This window comes from Rhinolophus hipposideros (assembly GCF_964194185.1).
Source record: "Rhinolophus hipposideros genome assembly, chromosome: 10".
In the NCBI taxonomy this organism is placed as follows: domain Eukaryota; kingdom Metazoa; phylum Chordata; class Mammalia; order Chiroptera; family Rhinolophidae; genus Rhinolophus; species Rhinolophus hipposideros.
In genome coordinates this window covers 45099372-45116238 of record NC_138056.1, presented here as the reverse complement: position 1 = coordinate 45116238, position 16867 = coordinate 45099372, and the positions used below count along the sequence as shown (strand labels likewise).

General features: G+C 35.2%; 1 protein-coding gene across 1 annotated transcript; it reads left to right on the top strand.

Annotated features, from left to right (window-relative positions):
- Positions 1 to 3918: 3918 nt before the first annotated feature.
- Positions 3919 to 4869, top strand: LOC308503815 (olfactory receptor 52A5-like; the record flags this gene model as incomplete). The annotated part of the gene is made up of 1 exon (XM_081063480.1): positions 3919 to 4869. One exon carries the CDS (start codon positions 3919 to 3921, stop codon positions 4867 to 4869), a length of 951 nt encoding a protein of 316 aa, XP_080919606.1.
- Between the last annotated feature and the right edge of the window lie 11998 nt (positions 4870 to 16867).

The following is a 16867-nucleotide window of genomic DNA, read 5'->3' as shown; positions in this document are numbered from 1 at the left end:
ATGATTTGTTTTCTGTTTGGATGATCTATCCATAGCTGTCAATGATATATTTAAGTCCCCTAGTATAATTGTGTTTGGTCAATTTCTCCCTTTAGTTCTGTTAGTAGTTGCTTGGTATATTTTGGTGCTCCCGGATTTGGGGTATAAATATTGATGACTGTTATCTCTTCTTGTTGTATAGTCCCCTTTACCATTATGAAATGTCCATCTTTGTCTCTTGTTATCTTTTTCACCCTGAAGTCTGTTTCATCTGATATTGTTATGGCTACACCTGATTTTCTCTGGGTACCATTTGCTTTGAGTGTCAATTTCCACCCTTTCACTTTGAGTCTATGTTTGTCCTTGGAGCTGAGATGTGTCTCTTGCAGACAGCATATGGTTGGGTTTAGTTTTTTGATCCTATCTGCTACTCTGTGCCTTATTATTGGTGAGTTCAGTCCATTTACATTTAGGGTGATTATTGATATGTGAGGATTTCCTGTCATTCTATATTTAGTTTTCTGGTAAGGCTGTGTCTCCATTGCTTCTATGCCTTTTTGTTGTTGTCTATTATTTCTTTCTTTCTTTTTTTTTTGTTGTTGTCTATTATTTCTGTGTTGTGGTATTCTATGATGTTTCTCTCTGTTTCTTCTTTTATTACAGTATATATATTTCAGTTCTAGATTTTATTTTGAGTGGTTACCCTTAAGTTTATATAAAATAAAGCTTGATATTTAGAGTATTCCATTTTCTTCAGCACGCTTACTTTCTCCATCCCCATATTCTGGTACAGGCCTTTACTCTCCCCCTTTTTATGTTTCGGTTGCCACCAATTGTCCCTGTTGATGGTGGTCGAATAGCCTCCTTTAGTATTTCTTGTAGTGCAGGTCATGTATTGGAAAATTCCCTCAGCTTCTGTATGTGTGGAAAGGTCTTTATTCCTCCTTCATATCTAAAGGATATCTTTGCTGGATATATTATTCTTGGCTCATGATTTCTCTCTTTCAGTAGTTTGAATATTTGGTTCCACTCCCTCCTGGCTTGTAGAGTTTCTGCTGAAAAATCTGATGATAATCTAATGGGCTTTCCTTTGTAGGTTACCGTCTTCTTTTCCCTGGCTGCCTTGAGGATTCTTTCTTTGGTGTTAATTTTAGACAGCTTCAATACAATGTGCCTTGGAGAAGACCTGTTGGGATTGAGGTAATTAGGTGTTCTATTTGCTTCTTGGATTCGAGGATTCAGTTCTGTCCACAAGTTTGGGAAGTTCTCATCAACAATTTGTTTGAATATATTCTCTGTTCTCTTCTCTCTTTCATCTTTTTCTGGTATGCCCATTATTCTTATATTGCTCTTTCTGATGGAGTCAGAAAGTTCTTGTAGAGTTGTTTCATTTCTTTTAAGTCTCAAGTCTCTTTCTTCTTCCATCTGTGTCTTTTTCTGGTTTCTATCTTCGATGTCACTGATTCTTTCCTCCATCTGGTCAACTCTACTACCTACGCTGGCTGTTTCATTCTTCATTTCTTATATTGAGTTCTTAATCTCCAGAAATTCTATTTGGTTCTTTTTCAAAATTTCAATCTGTTTTGTAAAATGCTCATGGTGTTCTTTGATTGTGTTTCTGAGTTCATTAAACTGCCTTTCTGTGTTTTCTTACATCTTGTTGAGTTTTTTCAGAACTGCAATTTTGCATTCTCTGTCATTTACGTCACATATTTCCATATCATTGAGTTCCTTTTTTGGAGACTTTTCACTTTCTTTCTGAGCTTTCTTGTTGCCTTGGTTATTCATGGCAATTACTGATTTATTATTTCTCTTCCTAGACATCTACAGGAGTGGCTTCTGCCACAGGTTGATAGGAAACAGTCTTTCTTTTGTTTTCCAGTACTTGTTGGTAGAATGTTTTATTTTCTCTCTGACTGGAGCCTTTTTTTTTCTCTCTCACACGGTAGTGCTGTGTTTTCTCTGCACTATTCCAGCTTCTCACACAATGGGGGATTCCCTGGGAGACGGGCTTCTCCTCTGTTAACAGTTCGCCTGGGTCACAGGATGCAGTGTCTGTGTGGGTATGCGGAGAGCTTCTGAAGTTCCAAAGCTCTTCCTGCACCAGATTTAGAGCCTGTATATTTCAGCAGTTCTGTTTACTCCTGCAGGGATCTGCCCAGATAGGTGGGGCCAGGGGCGGGGTGGGTTGTGAGATGTGGCCCTGGGCAATGGTGGCGAACATCTCCTCAGGCAGTCCTGCACCCAAGGCTCTCTCACCTTTGCCAGAACTGTTTGAGCTTTGAGTCCATGGCTGTTGGCTCAGTTCTCAGAACTGCAAATATTCTGTTCTTTTGAATTGACACTGGTTCCATTCTGCTTCTAGCTCTGGGAAGGTTGGGAGGGGTTGGGTAGGCTCCATGCCTATGTCTTTTGTCCTCCGCTTGGCAGTGAAGCCTTAAACCACCATTTTTACCCTTCTTCCTCAGTCTTTGCTTCGTGGTCTCAGCCATGAGCATTGGGTTCAGCCGTGTTATATGCAGTTCCCTCAGCACTGTGGGCCATCAGCGGAGCCCTAGAAGTCTGAGTTCTTCTCTCTCCCACAGCTGCAGTAGTTCTGGAATGCAGAGAACTCTGAACACCGAGCTAGGTCTGTGTCCTGCACCCACGCATGGCCGTGTCTCAGCACTTGCTGCTTCCCTCCTCCTCTGCTCTACCAATTTGCCCACCTTTAGATGATTTCAGTTGAGCACCTCTTAGTCTTGTCTGTCTGCTATGTATGGAGTCCTTTGTGGAATTATAATTGTTCAATTTGTTGTAAATTCTAGGGGAGATTTTAAGAGGCTTACCTCATGCTGCCATTTTTAGACGTAATCTCTGGTTTCATTCTTTTCCACAAGGCTTTCCAATTTTCCCACACCATTTATTGAAGAAGGTTCCATTTATCCATTGTATGTTTTTGGCTCCTTTATTCATGTATATTTTCAAATAAAGATATTTAATGAACAGATTTTGGTAATCAAAATTTTCCTGGAGAAATAAAATGTATAACAACTTTTACTTTTTGGCCATTGTTTTATCAAGTAGAATTTTTTCCATACCAAAATTTGAAGTTCTAAATTTTCATAAGAAATTTTCATTCATCTATCATTTTTTTTCTACCCTCAAAATATCTAACTTTATCCAAGTTTAAGGAAAAAAAAAACCCAGCATCCAATTCTGGAATGAAGGTAGGGTGCAAATTCTGTGTTATACCACTTCTATACACGTCTCGCTGTGAATATTTTAACATGACACTTATATGGCATCATACAGTAGGTCACTGTCTCCTTGAAATTGAGGGCCCTACTTGATCAGTTTTTATTGCCCCAGCACTTGAAATAGTCAGTATGCCTTTCATTTCTTTCTGCCTGATCTCTTGATTAAAAGCTTTTTGTGATAGGACACAGGAAATAATATTTGGTAACGTATCAGTACATCACCATATATGTCCATATTCTATTAACAAACAAAAAAACTGATATACATTCGGATAATTTTTATCTGATAATATACAAACATATGTCCTCACAGTACTAGACTATATCTTTTCTCAATAATGAATATGCATATTCCTGTTAGTAACTAAGTGTATGTGTGTATGTGTGCACGTGAAAGAGAGGTGGGGAGAGAGAGAGAGAGAGAGATGCAGAGAAGAACAGACAGAGGGAAAAAGAAATGGGGGAGAAAAGACAGAGAAGAGAATTGAAATTAAGATAAATCATTCAAGGATACTGTATCTGCATTCCTGGAAAAACTAAATTGCCCAATCAAAGTGAGTATGTCTTTCAAAATGCCATTTGAAACCATATTTAAACTCTGATTATATTAATCTAGGTGAAAACTGAAAATAGAAGACGGCCACTAAGCACAACTGCTACCTTGAATCAAAAGCTCTAAAGCAGGGAGTTGTAAGCCATCATGCTCAAGCTCAATGGCACAGTCTTCATGCCCTCGGTACTGACACTGATTGGGATCCCTGGCTTGGAGTCTGTTCAGTTCTGGATTGGCATTCCTTTCTGTGCCATGTACATCATTGCTCTGCTTGGAAATTCCCTGCTTATGATCATTATCAAATCTGAGTCAAGCCTCCACAAACCTATGTATCTCTTTCTGGCAATGCTTGGAGCGACAGACATGGGTCTCAGTACCTGCATCCTACCAAAAATGCTGGGAATATTCTGGTTCCATTTACCAGAAATATATTTTGATGTCTGTCTTTTTCAGATGTGGCTCATCCATACCTTTCAGGGTATTGCGTCAGGTATTCTGCTGGCCATGGCCCTGGACCGCTATGTGGCAATCTGTGATCCTCTGAGACATGTAACCATTTTTACCAATGAACTAATCACTCAGATTGGAATTGGAGTGACACTCAGAGCAGCACTCCTTGCCTTTCCATGTCTCATCCTCATCAAATGCAGGCTGAAATATTACCGAACCACTGTGGTCTCCCATTCATACTGTGAGCACATGGCCATCGTGAAGTTGGCAGCAGAAGATATTCGAATCAACAAAATTTATGGTCTGTTTGTGGCTTTTAGTATACTTGGCTTTGACATAATCTTCATCACACTCTCCTACATCCGAATATTTGTAACTGTCTTCAGTCTGCCTCAAAAGGAAGCCAGGCTCAAAGCCTTCAACACCTGCATTGCCCACATTTGTGTCTTCCTTGAGTTTTATCTCCTAGGTTTCTTCTCCTTCTTTACACACAGGTTTGGGTTCCATATTCCACCTTATATTCATATTCTTCTGTCCAACATTTATCTGCTTCTCCCACCTGTACTCAATTTTATTGTGTATGGGGTGAAGACCAAACAGATTCGAGATCGAATGTCCAAGATTTTCCACTCTATGGATACTTCTTGATTTTTTATTGTCTTAATTTATATCAAATAACAAAATGTCACTTGGAGAAACCTTTGTTCTTAGTGAATGTCTGTGCTTTCTCAAGTCACTGTGTGCTGAAGTATAGAGTTGTAAGTTTCCATTCAACCAGCAAGGCTCTAATTCCTACTTAAATAATTTCCCTCATTATGAATTCTTCATTATTTGGAACATATATTGAGCTGATAAATGACAAAAAAATTATGAATATTTATTTGTAGTGAAATGAACGTTTAGTAAAGAATATTTCCTAAAAGAACAACTATTCCCTATGCTGTACTCCACATCCTGTTACTATATAATACAGCGTAGGGAACAGAGTCAATGGAACTGTAACAGCTATATACGATGTCAGAGGGGCAATAGATTGGGGGAGGGAGGTTATCATTTTGGGAGGGGTGTAAATGTCTCACTATTACGTTGTTTTGTATACCTGAAACTAATTTTTTTAAAAAGAAAAGAAATCTAGAGACAGAAAGTAGATTAGTTGTTGCTTATGGCTGGAGGATTTGTCGTAGGGAGTAATGATAACTAAAAGGGAACAGGATTTGTTTTTGAAGTGATGAAATGTTCTAATATCAACTGTAGTGATGGCCACATGTACCTGTGCAGATACTAAACACCACTGAATTAAATACTTTAAAGGAGTTAATTAAATAATGTCAATTATACCTTAATAAAGGTTTTGTTTTTAAAAAAAAACAAAACTAAATGTATTTTAGCTTGTGTTTAAAAATATGAAGTGACATTGATTCCACTACATAAGAAATGGTGTAAAATGTTAGAATTTGATGTATATGAAACAAATTATCAGTATTATTGTTTATGATCTCACTCATTATAATACTATTATTAAGGCTTTAAAGTCTTTACTGTTTAATTATCAGTTGAATATTAAGTGGATTTATAATTTACCTTTTGAAATGTATTTATAACTAGTTCTTTTCCACAAAGTACTTACATAACATACTAAAAAGACACATAATAGAGTTATCATATAATTGAAGGACATATTGGAATTTGAATTAAAGACAAAGGATGAAGTAAATATAAAACGATACATTTTAACATACTTGTTTTGTGTTAAGATCTGACATAAAGTAAAATACTTTTTTTCAAATAAAAGCAATTTCTATAACTATAATTCAAGAGGAAACAAATGGTCCTGTAAAGGAGAACATATATGTATATTTTAATTTGCTCCTGGTTTTGTCGTTATTTTTGTGTTTCCCTGGAACTAGTATCTAAAATAATTGCCACATATGTGGGTATATATTGTAAATGGGCAATGAGTTTATTAAACCTTTACTTTAAATGTGTATTATTGTAAATATGTTTGTGGATTTAAGATAAATGAATCTTGTAGAAACCTTCAATAGAAAGTTTAAATATACCGGGCACGTGAAGGCTGATACACACAACTATACAGGGAGATTAGTGACATTGGCTTAAATTCAGTCACCTGATGGCAGACGGTAGCACCTGGGATAATTAAAGATGTGGATTTCCATCCTGCCCCTCAATCTATATGCTACCTCCTGATTAGTATATGTCCACATCAGGCTTTCGCATATAACTTTGACATTTGCCCATTCTATGTAGTTGATGAAGTATAATGTCAGACTCTCTAAGGGCAAAAAATAGCACTTCCATTATATTAATTTGCCCAGGGTTTGTAATAGATTTTGCATGTAGAGCCCCAGTTATTTGTCCTAGACACATTTTTTTGAGGTTTTCACCATTAATACTGCACTGTCCTCTAATTCAAGAGTAGCCAATGACCTCCATAATGCCAAAAGCCAGAATTTTCTTTTACTGGACATATTTGCTATATACTTAGTTGTAATTTTTATCTTGAAGCTCTCTGCTCATTCTGATTTTAAGACTTTATTCTCTTGTGGCAGTGTTTCTACTTCTGTTTTTTTCCCCACTCTTACTTTCATTGTTTCCTTTACTGGCAATGTCTTCTGTCTTTACATAATAAATCATAATTTTTCAAGACTAGGCTCAGATTTTTCTTGGTATCTCTTCTAGAATGCTTTAACTGAGGTTTCCATTTGGGCTCAAAGTTGTACAGCTTTCAATTATATTAAATTAAAATGCAACTTTAGAAATAAGGATTTATGGTGTATGTTTAGTAATTTCTTTTTTTATTACTCAACGTCTTGTAAGATTTTGGTATATGAATGACAATAAATACTCTATGACTTGAACTGTTGCATTTTTACTGGTCTCGACGATTTTGTGTGGTATTCTATGAGACAATGAATTTTTTCTGAAGGATAGTTCAAGTGAAGAAATAAACACACACACACAAATCTCTACACTTATGGACATATTTAATAAAAGACATAGAATTCCCTAGTGTAGATATGCAGTTGGCACCTAAAAACAGGGATCTAGAAAAAGAGGCTTGTCTAATTTACGTTCATAACTCCTGTACCTAGTGTAGCATTGACAGTGGTATATACAGAATAAGATTTTGTTCCATAAATGGAATAATAAAAGTCCATTAGTTAATCTAATTTTATTCTTAAACCAACCCCATAAAATATTTGACACTTGTTAGAAATGATGAACCTGAAAACTGAGATTAACTAGAGGCCTGTTCCTCACCTTGGGGATAGAAATTACACATATCAAAAAAAAAAGAGAAAATTAGAATGAAACTTTTATTTAGAGATTTGAATTAAAAGTATCAGTGAACAATTGAGGTTTTCAGTATATATGTTGATAGAGAAATAAATACAGAAATAATGTATATAATGTTTGGAGGTATGGATATGTATTGTGTGTATTGTGTGGATGTGTGTATGTATTCCCTAGTTCCTTGTCTTCTGAGAGGTACTTTGAGTAGTGATTCCTTGATAGTAATGAGCCTAAACAATGCATTCATCATCACTCTACCAAGCAAATTCTAATCATCATAAGGTAGAAAGGCTTGGAAAGGTTTTCAAATTTCATTCTAGTGATTTTGAGTTTATCACAGGAGTTACAATTATTAGGTTTAGGCGCTTAATATAATGTTCTTTTTTTGTGTCCATGTCATTGTCAAATCAATGAAAAACACTTTGAGGATAGAGATATCACATGAATCATCTTTGAGTTTTCCATGTTGTAGAAAATATGATGGGGGCCTCACTGAAAAGCCCCGACGTCACAGACAGTGTGCTCTGTTGATGCTGTCCACCACCAAATTGGCTGCAAGGTCCTAACAACTCTAGTTCTCCAAATCCACAGTATCTTTGTCAATATCATAACTCCTAAGGGAAAATCTTGCCAGCCCTGAAAACTGCACCTCCTACCTTAACTGGGTTGTCGTAAGCATTTCGAGGGACTTTAAAATGACATCATTTAGAAAACTTTGGATAAAATTAATTGTCCTTTAGTGTTTTTATTTTTACTCATTCATCTTTAAATATCATCTTACCTAAATATTATTAAAAAGTTACCTTGTATTTTGCATTTACACAAAAATCTGCCTAAATACAGCGATCAACCCAAATGATGGCCTGAATGCCATTTTCCCAAATGTCAGCATGATATCTCCGTGACACTCCGAGAGAGGCATGGAAAATTCAGTTAAGGAGTATACGCACTATTGAAGTACATAAAAATAAATGGGATGCATAAAACTAAAAGGAATATTTAATAAAACTTTGAATACAACATAACATTCATTTGTTTGAGACTTTGCAGTTGACTATTACAGATATATTTCTACACAAGATTTGGAAAACAGTTAATAAACTCTGGGAAGATTCTCCACTCTGCTTCATAGTGTCTGCAATTTCTTATAACATTATGAAGAAGTGGAGACAGAAAAATTTGAACAGTTTATTTTGGTGTGTATTATGAAAGAAAAGTCATAATTAGAAATACGAATGTATTTAAAGAATAAGTTTCACTGGCCGTAAGTAAAAAAAAAAAAAAAAACCCACAAAAAATGCGAATTAATTTTTGTTTCTAGGTACAATAAAATCCATAAATGTTACGTGCATGTTTTAAAATAATCCGTTATAGTCATTAAAACTTTCTAAAAAACTTACAATTTACTTGGTTGGTAGTTGACTTTTGTAGAAATGCAGTGTTTCAAAGGATAACGTTAAAACATTAAGAAGTGCCCAGAAAATTAAAGATTTTGAATTCAGTACACATACTTGCTATCATTCGTTTGATCCCATATTTGCTGCCCTTTCATATACTATAATTTTAACAATTCTAAGAAATATTGTTTCCATAAAAGATAAAAATGTTGTTACAGATTTTACTAATGTAATTGTACCTAATGTCATACAAAAAGAGAAGACATCTGCATATAAACTAGTTTTGACTGATCAAAATCTGCAAAATTCTTTTTATTTTACCACATTTTTTTCCTTCAGAAACCAAATACTGTTAAAGGAATAAATCTAGTTTTAGAGTTCTCTGATGGATTTTTTTATTTAATTTTGAAGCTGTTTATGTCATTCACTCCAGCTTTCTAAAATGAAGTTGAAGAACCTTTCCTGAAGATTTCCTTCATACTCAATGGAAGGCTTTGTTATTCAGGTTCTCTCTGTCTCTCTGTCTCTCTGTCTCTCTGTCTCTGTGTGTGTGTGTGTGTGTGTGTGTATGTGTGTGTAAGTCTTGAAATCAGGTAGTGTCAGTCCTTCGATTTTGTTCTTCTTCAGTTGTGTTGGCTATTCTGGGTCTTTCGCCTCTCCTTGTAAACTAAAGGACAGTTTGTACATAAATACAAAATAACCTGCTGTGAGTTTGATTGGGATTACATTGCATCTATATATCAAGTTGGAAAGAGTAACACCTTAATAATATTGTTTTATTATCTGTGAGCACTGAGATATTTAACTTTTTATTGTAATAATGTATCTTCACAAATAGATTGTTGCCTTTAAGTTCCGAGTAACTACTTCATAACTGCTTATTCGTCCAGGGTCAAGAACACCGCTTGAAATAGAGAATGGCCCAGTTTATTTATTCAGTGCAGACTAAATGACTGCTTGCGAATGTATCTTGGGTAAAAATGAATTGATATATGTAAAACATCTTATTTAAAAGTTTCTCAACCTGCTATAAAACCGAACTAATACACCTCAAGTGATAAATGCACACAAGGGCACATACACCACTGGTTGTGATGGGTCTCCTTTGCATATGAATTGCATGCTTATTTGTGTGCCTTTGTGTTGAGAGAGAGAGGTAGAGAGAGAGAGAAAGAGAGAGAGAAAGAGAGAGAGAGAGAGAGAGAGAGAGAGAGAGAGAAGAGAAGAGAGAGAATAAATTTTTTGCATCTAATTATGCATTCCTGGACTTACATAATCAGTAAACATATACTGACAAAGTGGCTTGACAAAACGCCACTTAAAGTGATATTCAACTTTTGATTCTAAATAAAAAAATCTAATGATTAGCGATGTTGAACATTTTTTCATAAGTCTTTTGGCCATCTGTATGTCCTCTTTGGAGAAATGTCTATTTAGGTCTTCTGCTCCTTTTTAAAATTGGATTGTTTGGGGTTTTTTTGGTGTTGAGTTTTATGAGCTCTTTATAAATTTTGGATATGAACCTCTTATCAGATATATCATTAGCAAATATTCTCTCCCATTAAATAGGATGCCTTCATTTTATTGATGGTTTCTTTTGCTGGGTAAAAACTTTTTAGTCTGATATAGTGGCATTTGTTTATTTTTTCTTTTGTTTCCCTTACATTACTAAGCAATGTCAGAGAGTTTACTGTCTCTGTTTTCTTCTAGGAGTTTTATGATCTCAGGTCTTATATTTAAGTCTTTAATCACTTTTGGCTTATTGTTGTATATGGTATAAGAAAATGCTTTGGTTTCATTTTTTGCAAGTAATCTGTCCATTTTTCACAACACCATTTATTGAATAGACTGTCTACCCTACTGTATATTGTTGCCTCCTTTGTCATAGATTAAATGACCATGTAGGCATGGATGTATTTCTAGGCTCTCTATTCTCTTCCATTAATCTATGTGTCTATATTTATGCCAGTACCATGCTGTATTGATTATTATACCCTTGTAGCATAAGTTTATATCAGATAGAATAGTACCTCCAATTTTGTTCTTCTTTCTTAAGATTGTTGTCGTTATTCAGGGTCATTTGTGATTCCACAAAAAAATTAAGATTATTTGTTCTAGTTCTACAAAAAAATGCCATTGGTATTTTGATAGGGATTGCATTGAATCTATAGATTGCTTTGAGTAGGATAGATTTTAACAATGTTATGTCTTCCTATCCAGAACACGATATATGCTTCCATTTATTTGTATCTCCTTTAATTTCTTTCTTCAGTGTCTTATAGATTTCTAAATACAAGTCTTTTATCTCCTTGGTTAAATCAGAGAAATGCAAATTAAAATGACAATGAGATATCACCTCACACCTCTGAGAATGGCTATCATCAATAAATCAACAAACAACAAATGTTGGCAAGGAGTTGGAAAAAAGGGAACCGTTGTGCACTGTTAGTGGGATTGCAAATTGGTGCAGCCACTATGGAAACATTTTGAATCATCAAAAAATTAAAAAATAGAACTACCTTATGGCCCATCAATTCAACTACTGGGTATTTATCTGAAGAAATCCAAAATGCTAATTCAAAAAGATATATGCACACCTATGTTCACTGCAGTGCTATTCACAATAGTGAAGATATGCCCATCAATAGATGATTGGATAAAGAAGATATGGTACATATATATACTGGAATATTACTCAGCCATAAATATAAGAATTAAATCTTGCCATTTGTGACAACATTGATGAACCAAGAAGATATTATGCTAAGTGAAGTGAGCCAGACTGAGAAAGCCAAATACCATATGGTCACATTTATATGTGGAATCTAAAGAGGAAAATAACGAATAAACAAAACTGAAACAGACTCATAGATACAAAAAACAAAAACGGTTGCCAGAAGGAAAGGGGATGGGGGACTGGGTGGAAAAGGTGAAGGGATTAAGAAATAAAATTTGGTAGTTACAAAATAGTCATGGAGATGTAAAATGCAGCATACGGAATATGGTCAATAATATTGCGACAACTATGTAGTGTCTGGTGGGTACTAAACAATTGGCGGGATCACTGAATAAATTATGTAAACACCTAACCACTATGCTGTACATCTGAAACTAATATAAAATCATATTGAATGTCAACTGTAACTGAAAAAAATAAATATTAAAAAAAATAATTAGATGAGATCAGACGCGTTCATGGTGGTATGGCCATAAAAAGGTGAGGGGATTAGAAAGCACAATCAGTAACCACAAGATTGCCACGGGAATATGAAAGTTGGTTTGGGGAATATAATCATTAATGTTGTAAAGATTTTGTAGGGTGTACGATGGACAGTTGTCTCATTAGGGAGACCACCTCAGGGATGATGTAGATGCCTGATCACTGCACTGTACACCTGAAGCTGCAGCTGAACAATAATGAATGTCAACTACAATTTTATATACATATATATGGTTACAAGAAGCAGAGTACAGCATTAGGAATAGAGACAGTGGAAATGTAATGGCTGTTTGCAATGTCAGAGGAGTAGTAGATTGAAGGAAGGGGGTTATCACTTTGTGAAGGATATAAATGATAAATGTCTAACTATTACACTGTTTTGTACACCTGAAACTAAAAAAAAGATAATAATTAAATAAAAACCACAGAAATACACACATTAACAAATATGACTCCTTAACATTTGTCCTTAAAAGTACATAAATAAAATAAATAAATACCAAATATGCATTCCTATAAAAAGAAAATCTATAAATTTAGATAAGAACAAATAGCAGAAGAGAGAAACTCCACAAAAAAACTCAAAGCATTAATTAGGGAGCTCTAAGGCAACATGCTCAAGCTCAATGGCACAGTCTTCATGCCCTCGGGACTTACACGGATTGGGATCCCCGGCTTGGAGTCTGTTCAGTTCTGGGTCGGCCTTCCTTTCTGTGCCGTGTACATCACTGCTCCCTATGGGAAATCCTTGCTCCCTGTATTCATCAAATCTGACTGTAGCCTCCACAAGCCCATGTATCTCTTCCTGGAAATGCTTGGAGACTCGGATTTTGTTCTTAGTATATTCATACTACCAAAAAATGCTAGGAATATTCTTGTTTCATTAGCCAAAGATGTAATTTGATGCCTATCTCTTAAAGAGTGGCTCATCCACACCGTCCAGAGTATTGAGTCAGATATTCAACTGGCCATGACCCTAGACCACTACGTGGCAATTTGTGATCCTCTGAGACATACAACCATTTTAACTCACCAACTTCTTACACAAATTGTGATTGGAGTGACACTCAGAATAACCCTCTTTGTGTTGCACAAGCACAGATTTTACCAGACCAATGCAGTCTCAGATTTGGCCCTTTGGGTGAGAGCAGAACATAAAAAGCATAAGATTCGCTTGTAGGCTACACATGAGAAAGGCTCCACACAGCGATAATTGTTGCTCTCCCTCCAGCCATTGCAACCACACAACTCAGTCTTTCTCCATAAGTCTCTGGTGATGCTCAAGTTGCCGCCCCTCCACCAGAGACTGTGTGAGTGTTTGCAAGTGAGTGAGTCTAGGTACAGGCCCTTTAAGAGGGCATCTGGGTTTCCAGCCCCCTTCAGTCTCACTGGGACTGGCAGACAGTCAGTCTGGAATTAGATAGTGGTCATTGTTGCACAACACTGTGAATATTATTAATGCCACTGCATTGTACATTTAAAAATAGTTAATGTAAATAAATGTTGAATCATGGAATTGTACATCTGAAACTAATATAGTATTGTATGCCAACTGTACTTTAAGAAAAATTTAAAAATATTATCTTTAAAGAAAAAATTCTTTTTAAAAAAGGTTAATACAGCAAATTTTATGCTACAGATATTTTATCACAATAAAAATTTGAAAACAATTTTTTTTAAATTGAAGTTTATTAAGGTGACAATGGTTAGTAAAATTACATAGGTTTCGAAAAAATGTTTTTGAATCACCAGTAAAACATATTACAATCATATTAGTATTTTGAGTGGGATGACATTGAATTCATAGGTTGTTTTGAAGAGAATTATCATTACAATGAACAATATACCATAAGCATTTCCTACATTTAATTTCAGTACATATACATTTTTAATATCATTTTGAATGAGGTCATTTTTTAATTTAACCCGATGACCTGATATATGTATACATTGTGAAATATACACCCAAACCAAGCCAATCAACATGTCTACCATTTTCCTTTTTTTTTCTTCTTTTTTCTTGTAGTGAGAATACCCAAGATTTGCCCTCTTGGCAAATTTCAAGAACATAATACAATATAAACACTATAGATTTTTGTTATTCTTATAGAACTCTGCTGACTTTCCTACGCTTTATAGATAAAAAGCCATACCATCTGCATTATAAATAAGCAAATAAATAAATAAAAATTAACAAACAAAATTCAGATTTGTCTTTTTTTTCTAGTTCCTATATTTCTTTGATTTATATTAGTTCAAAGGTCAATGATAACACAATATTTTGCAGTAGTTTTGACACTGAGTGTCCTGGTCCTGTCTACCCTCTTCACACTTTTGGAAACCCTTTCTTTTTATTTTATTTTTTATAACATTTTTAAATTAGTTTCAGGTACACAAAACAATGTAATTGTTAGACATTTATCATTTATATCCCTCACACAGTGACAACACCCCTCTCCCATCCACTATCCCTCTGACATCGCACACAGCCATTACATTTCCACTGTCTCTATTCCTAATGCTGTACTATTTCTTGTAAATATATATATAATTGTAATTAGCATTCATTATTGCTCAGCTTCAGCTTCAAGTGTACAGTGCAGTGATCAGACATCTACATCACCCCTAAAGTAGTCTCCCTAATGAGACAAGTGTCCATCAGATACCCTACAAAAATTTTACAGCATTATTGATTACATTACCCAAATTGACTTTCACAACCCCGCAGCAATCTTGTGGTTACCGACTGTGCTTTCTAATCCTCTCACCTTCCCCCTTATCTCCACCCCCCTCCCATCTAGCAACCCTCAGTTTTTCCTCTATGTCTCTGAGACTGTTTCTAATTAGTTCATTCATTTATTCTTTTCTTTAGATTCCACATATAAGTGAGATCATATGGTATTTGTCTTTCTCTGTCTGACTTATTTCACTTAACATAATGTTCTCTAGGTCCATCCATGTTGTTGCAAATGGTAAGATTTCTTTCTTCTTTATGGCTGCGTAATATTCCATTGTATAAATGTACCACAGCTTCTTAATCCAGTCATCTACCGATGGGCATTTCGGTTGTTTCCATGTCTTGGCTATTGTGTATAGTGCTGCAATAAACATAGAGGTGCATAAATTTTTTTGAGTTAGAGTTTTGGATTTCTCCAGATACATACCTAGTAGTAGAATTGCTGGATCATAAGGTAGTTCCATTTTCAGATTTTTGAGATTCCTCCATACTGTTTTCCATAGTGGCTGCACCAATCTGCAATCCCACCAACAGTGCACAAGGGTTCCCTTTTCTCCACATCCGCGCCAGCACTTATTGTTTGTTGATTTATTGATGATAGCCATTTGACTGCGGTGAGGTGGTATCTTGTTGTGGTTTTTATTTGAATTTTTTAATGATTAGTGATGGAAACCCTTTCTTAACACTCTTCTTTATGTCACAGAGTTTTGTAGGGCAGACAAAAAAAAAAAGAATACAAGGAGCATTTATTCTTCTGACTATTTAGTCTCTCTAAATCGACTTCTGGGAGAAACCTACAGTTCACCCATTGAAACAATGTGTCAATTAAATATCTGAGTTCAGTGTCTGATGACAAGTTATCCAGTTTCTCCCTCTTACAAAGGACTCTTCTCATTTTATTTAGCCATCTCTGAGAACCCTAACAACAACAACAAAAAATCTATCTGAAAAAGCATGTTGATTTTCCTTAAGACCCTCCAGAACTCTCTCCATTTCCATTTTGTGTGGCATCCTGTCTTTGTTTGTCACTGTTAACTAGCCAAAAGCTTAGTGGTCAAGGAGACAGTAGGACATGACAAGTCTCTACCAAACATATGGTGAAGGAAGGAGATGTGACATTGGGTGGTGAACACACAATGCAATATACAGATGATGTATTATGGGACGTACACTTGAAACCTATATAATTTTATTAACTAATGTCACCCCAATAAATTTAATAAAATTAAAAAAAATTCCAGGGCAAGAGCTCAGTGATGTTACATTTGACAGCTAAGCACAGACATTGAGGTCCTAACTCATTTCACATCGACAAATTCCTGAGTCCTCAACCTGAACGTTTCTGTAAAATTAAGGCTGTCAATTCAATTATTTTTGTTCCTCTTATACATTCTGTATAATTGGCATTTTCTTAGTCTCCCACTGCCAAATGCAAACATAAAAATGTCTTAAGGTCTTTAATTATATATTGTGTCATCATGCTATAATCTATTTACTCTCTTAGTTCCCTTCATGTTTTGAAGTTTGCCCCTGATTCAGAATCTTATTTGTTGCGACTTTTGTCAATTTTTAATGTGACTTAGGTATCTATGAGGATGACCCATGCCAAACATTTCTCTAAGGATTATTGGCAGCAGGCCTAGGTTGTTTGATGGATTAGGTTATTTAATGCATCTATTCATAAAAATGAGCATTATCATCAAAAACAAAAAAAAAATGAATGTCTACTAAATGTTGAATATATCATATGACATGTTTCATTTAATTATCAATAAATGCGGAGGGTACTAAAATAATTCCATTTTACCAGTTGAGAATCAATGGTTAATGTAACATGCCAATTTCCATACAGTTAGTGTGTGACAGTCAAACCAGCGTTTCTAACATCCAATTTTCCATCATCCCTAAAATACACTTCCTTGCTGAAATTAAAGTGACTAGAACACATATTGCAAGCCAAGATAACTATCTATGACT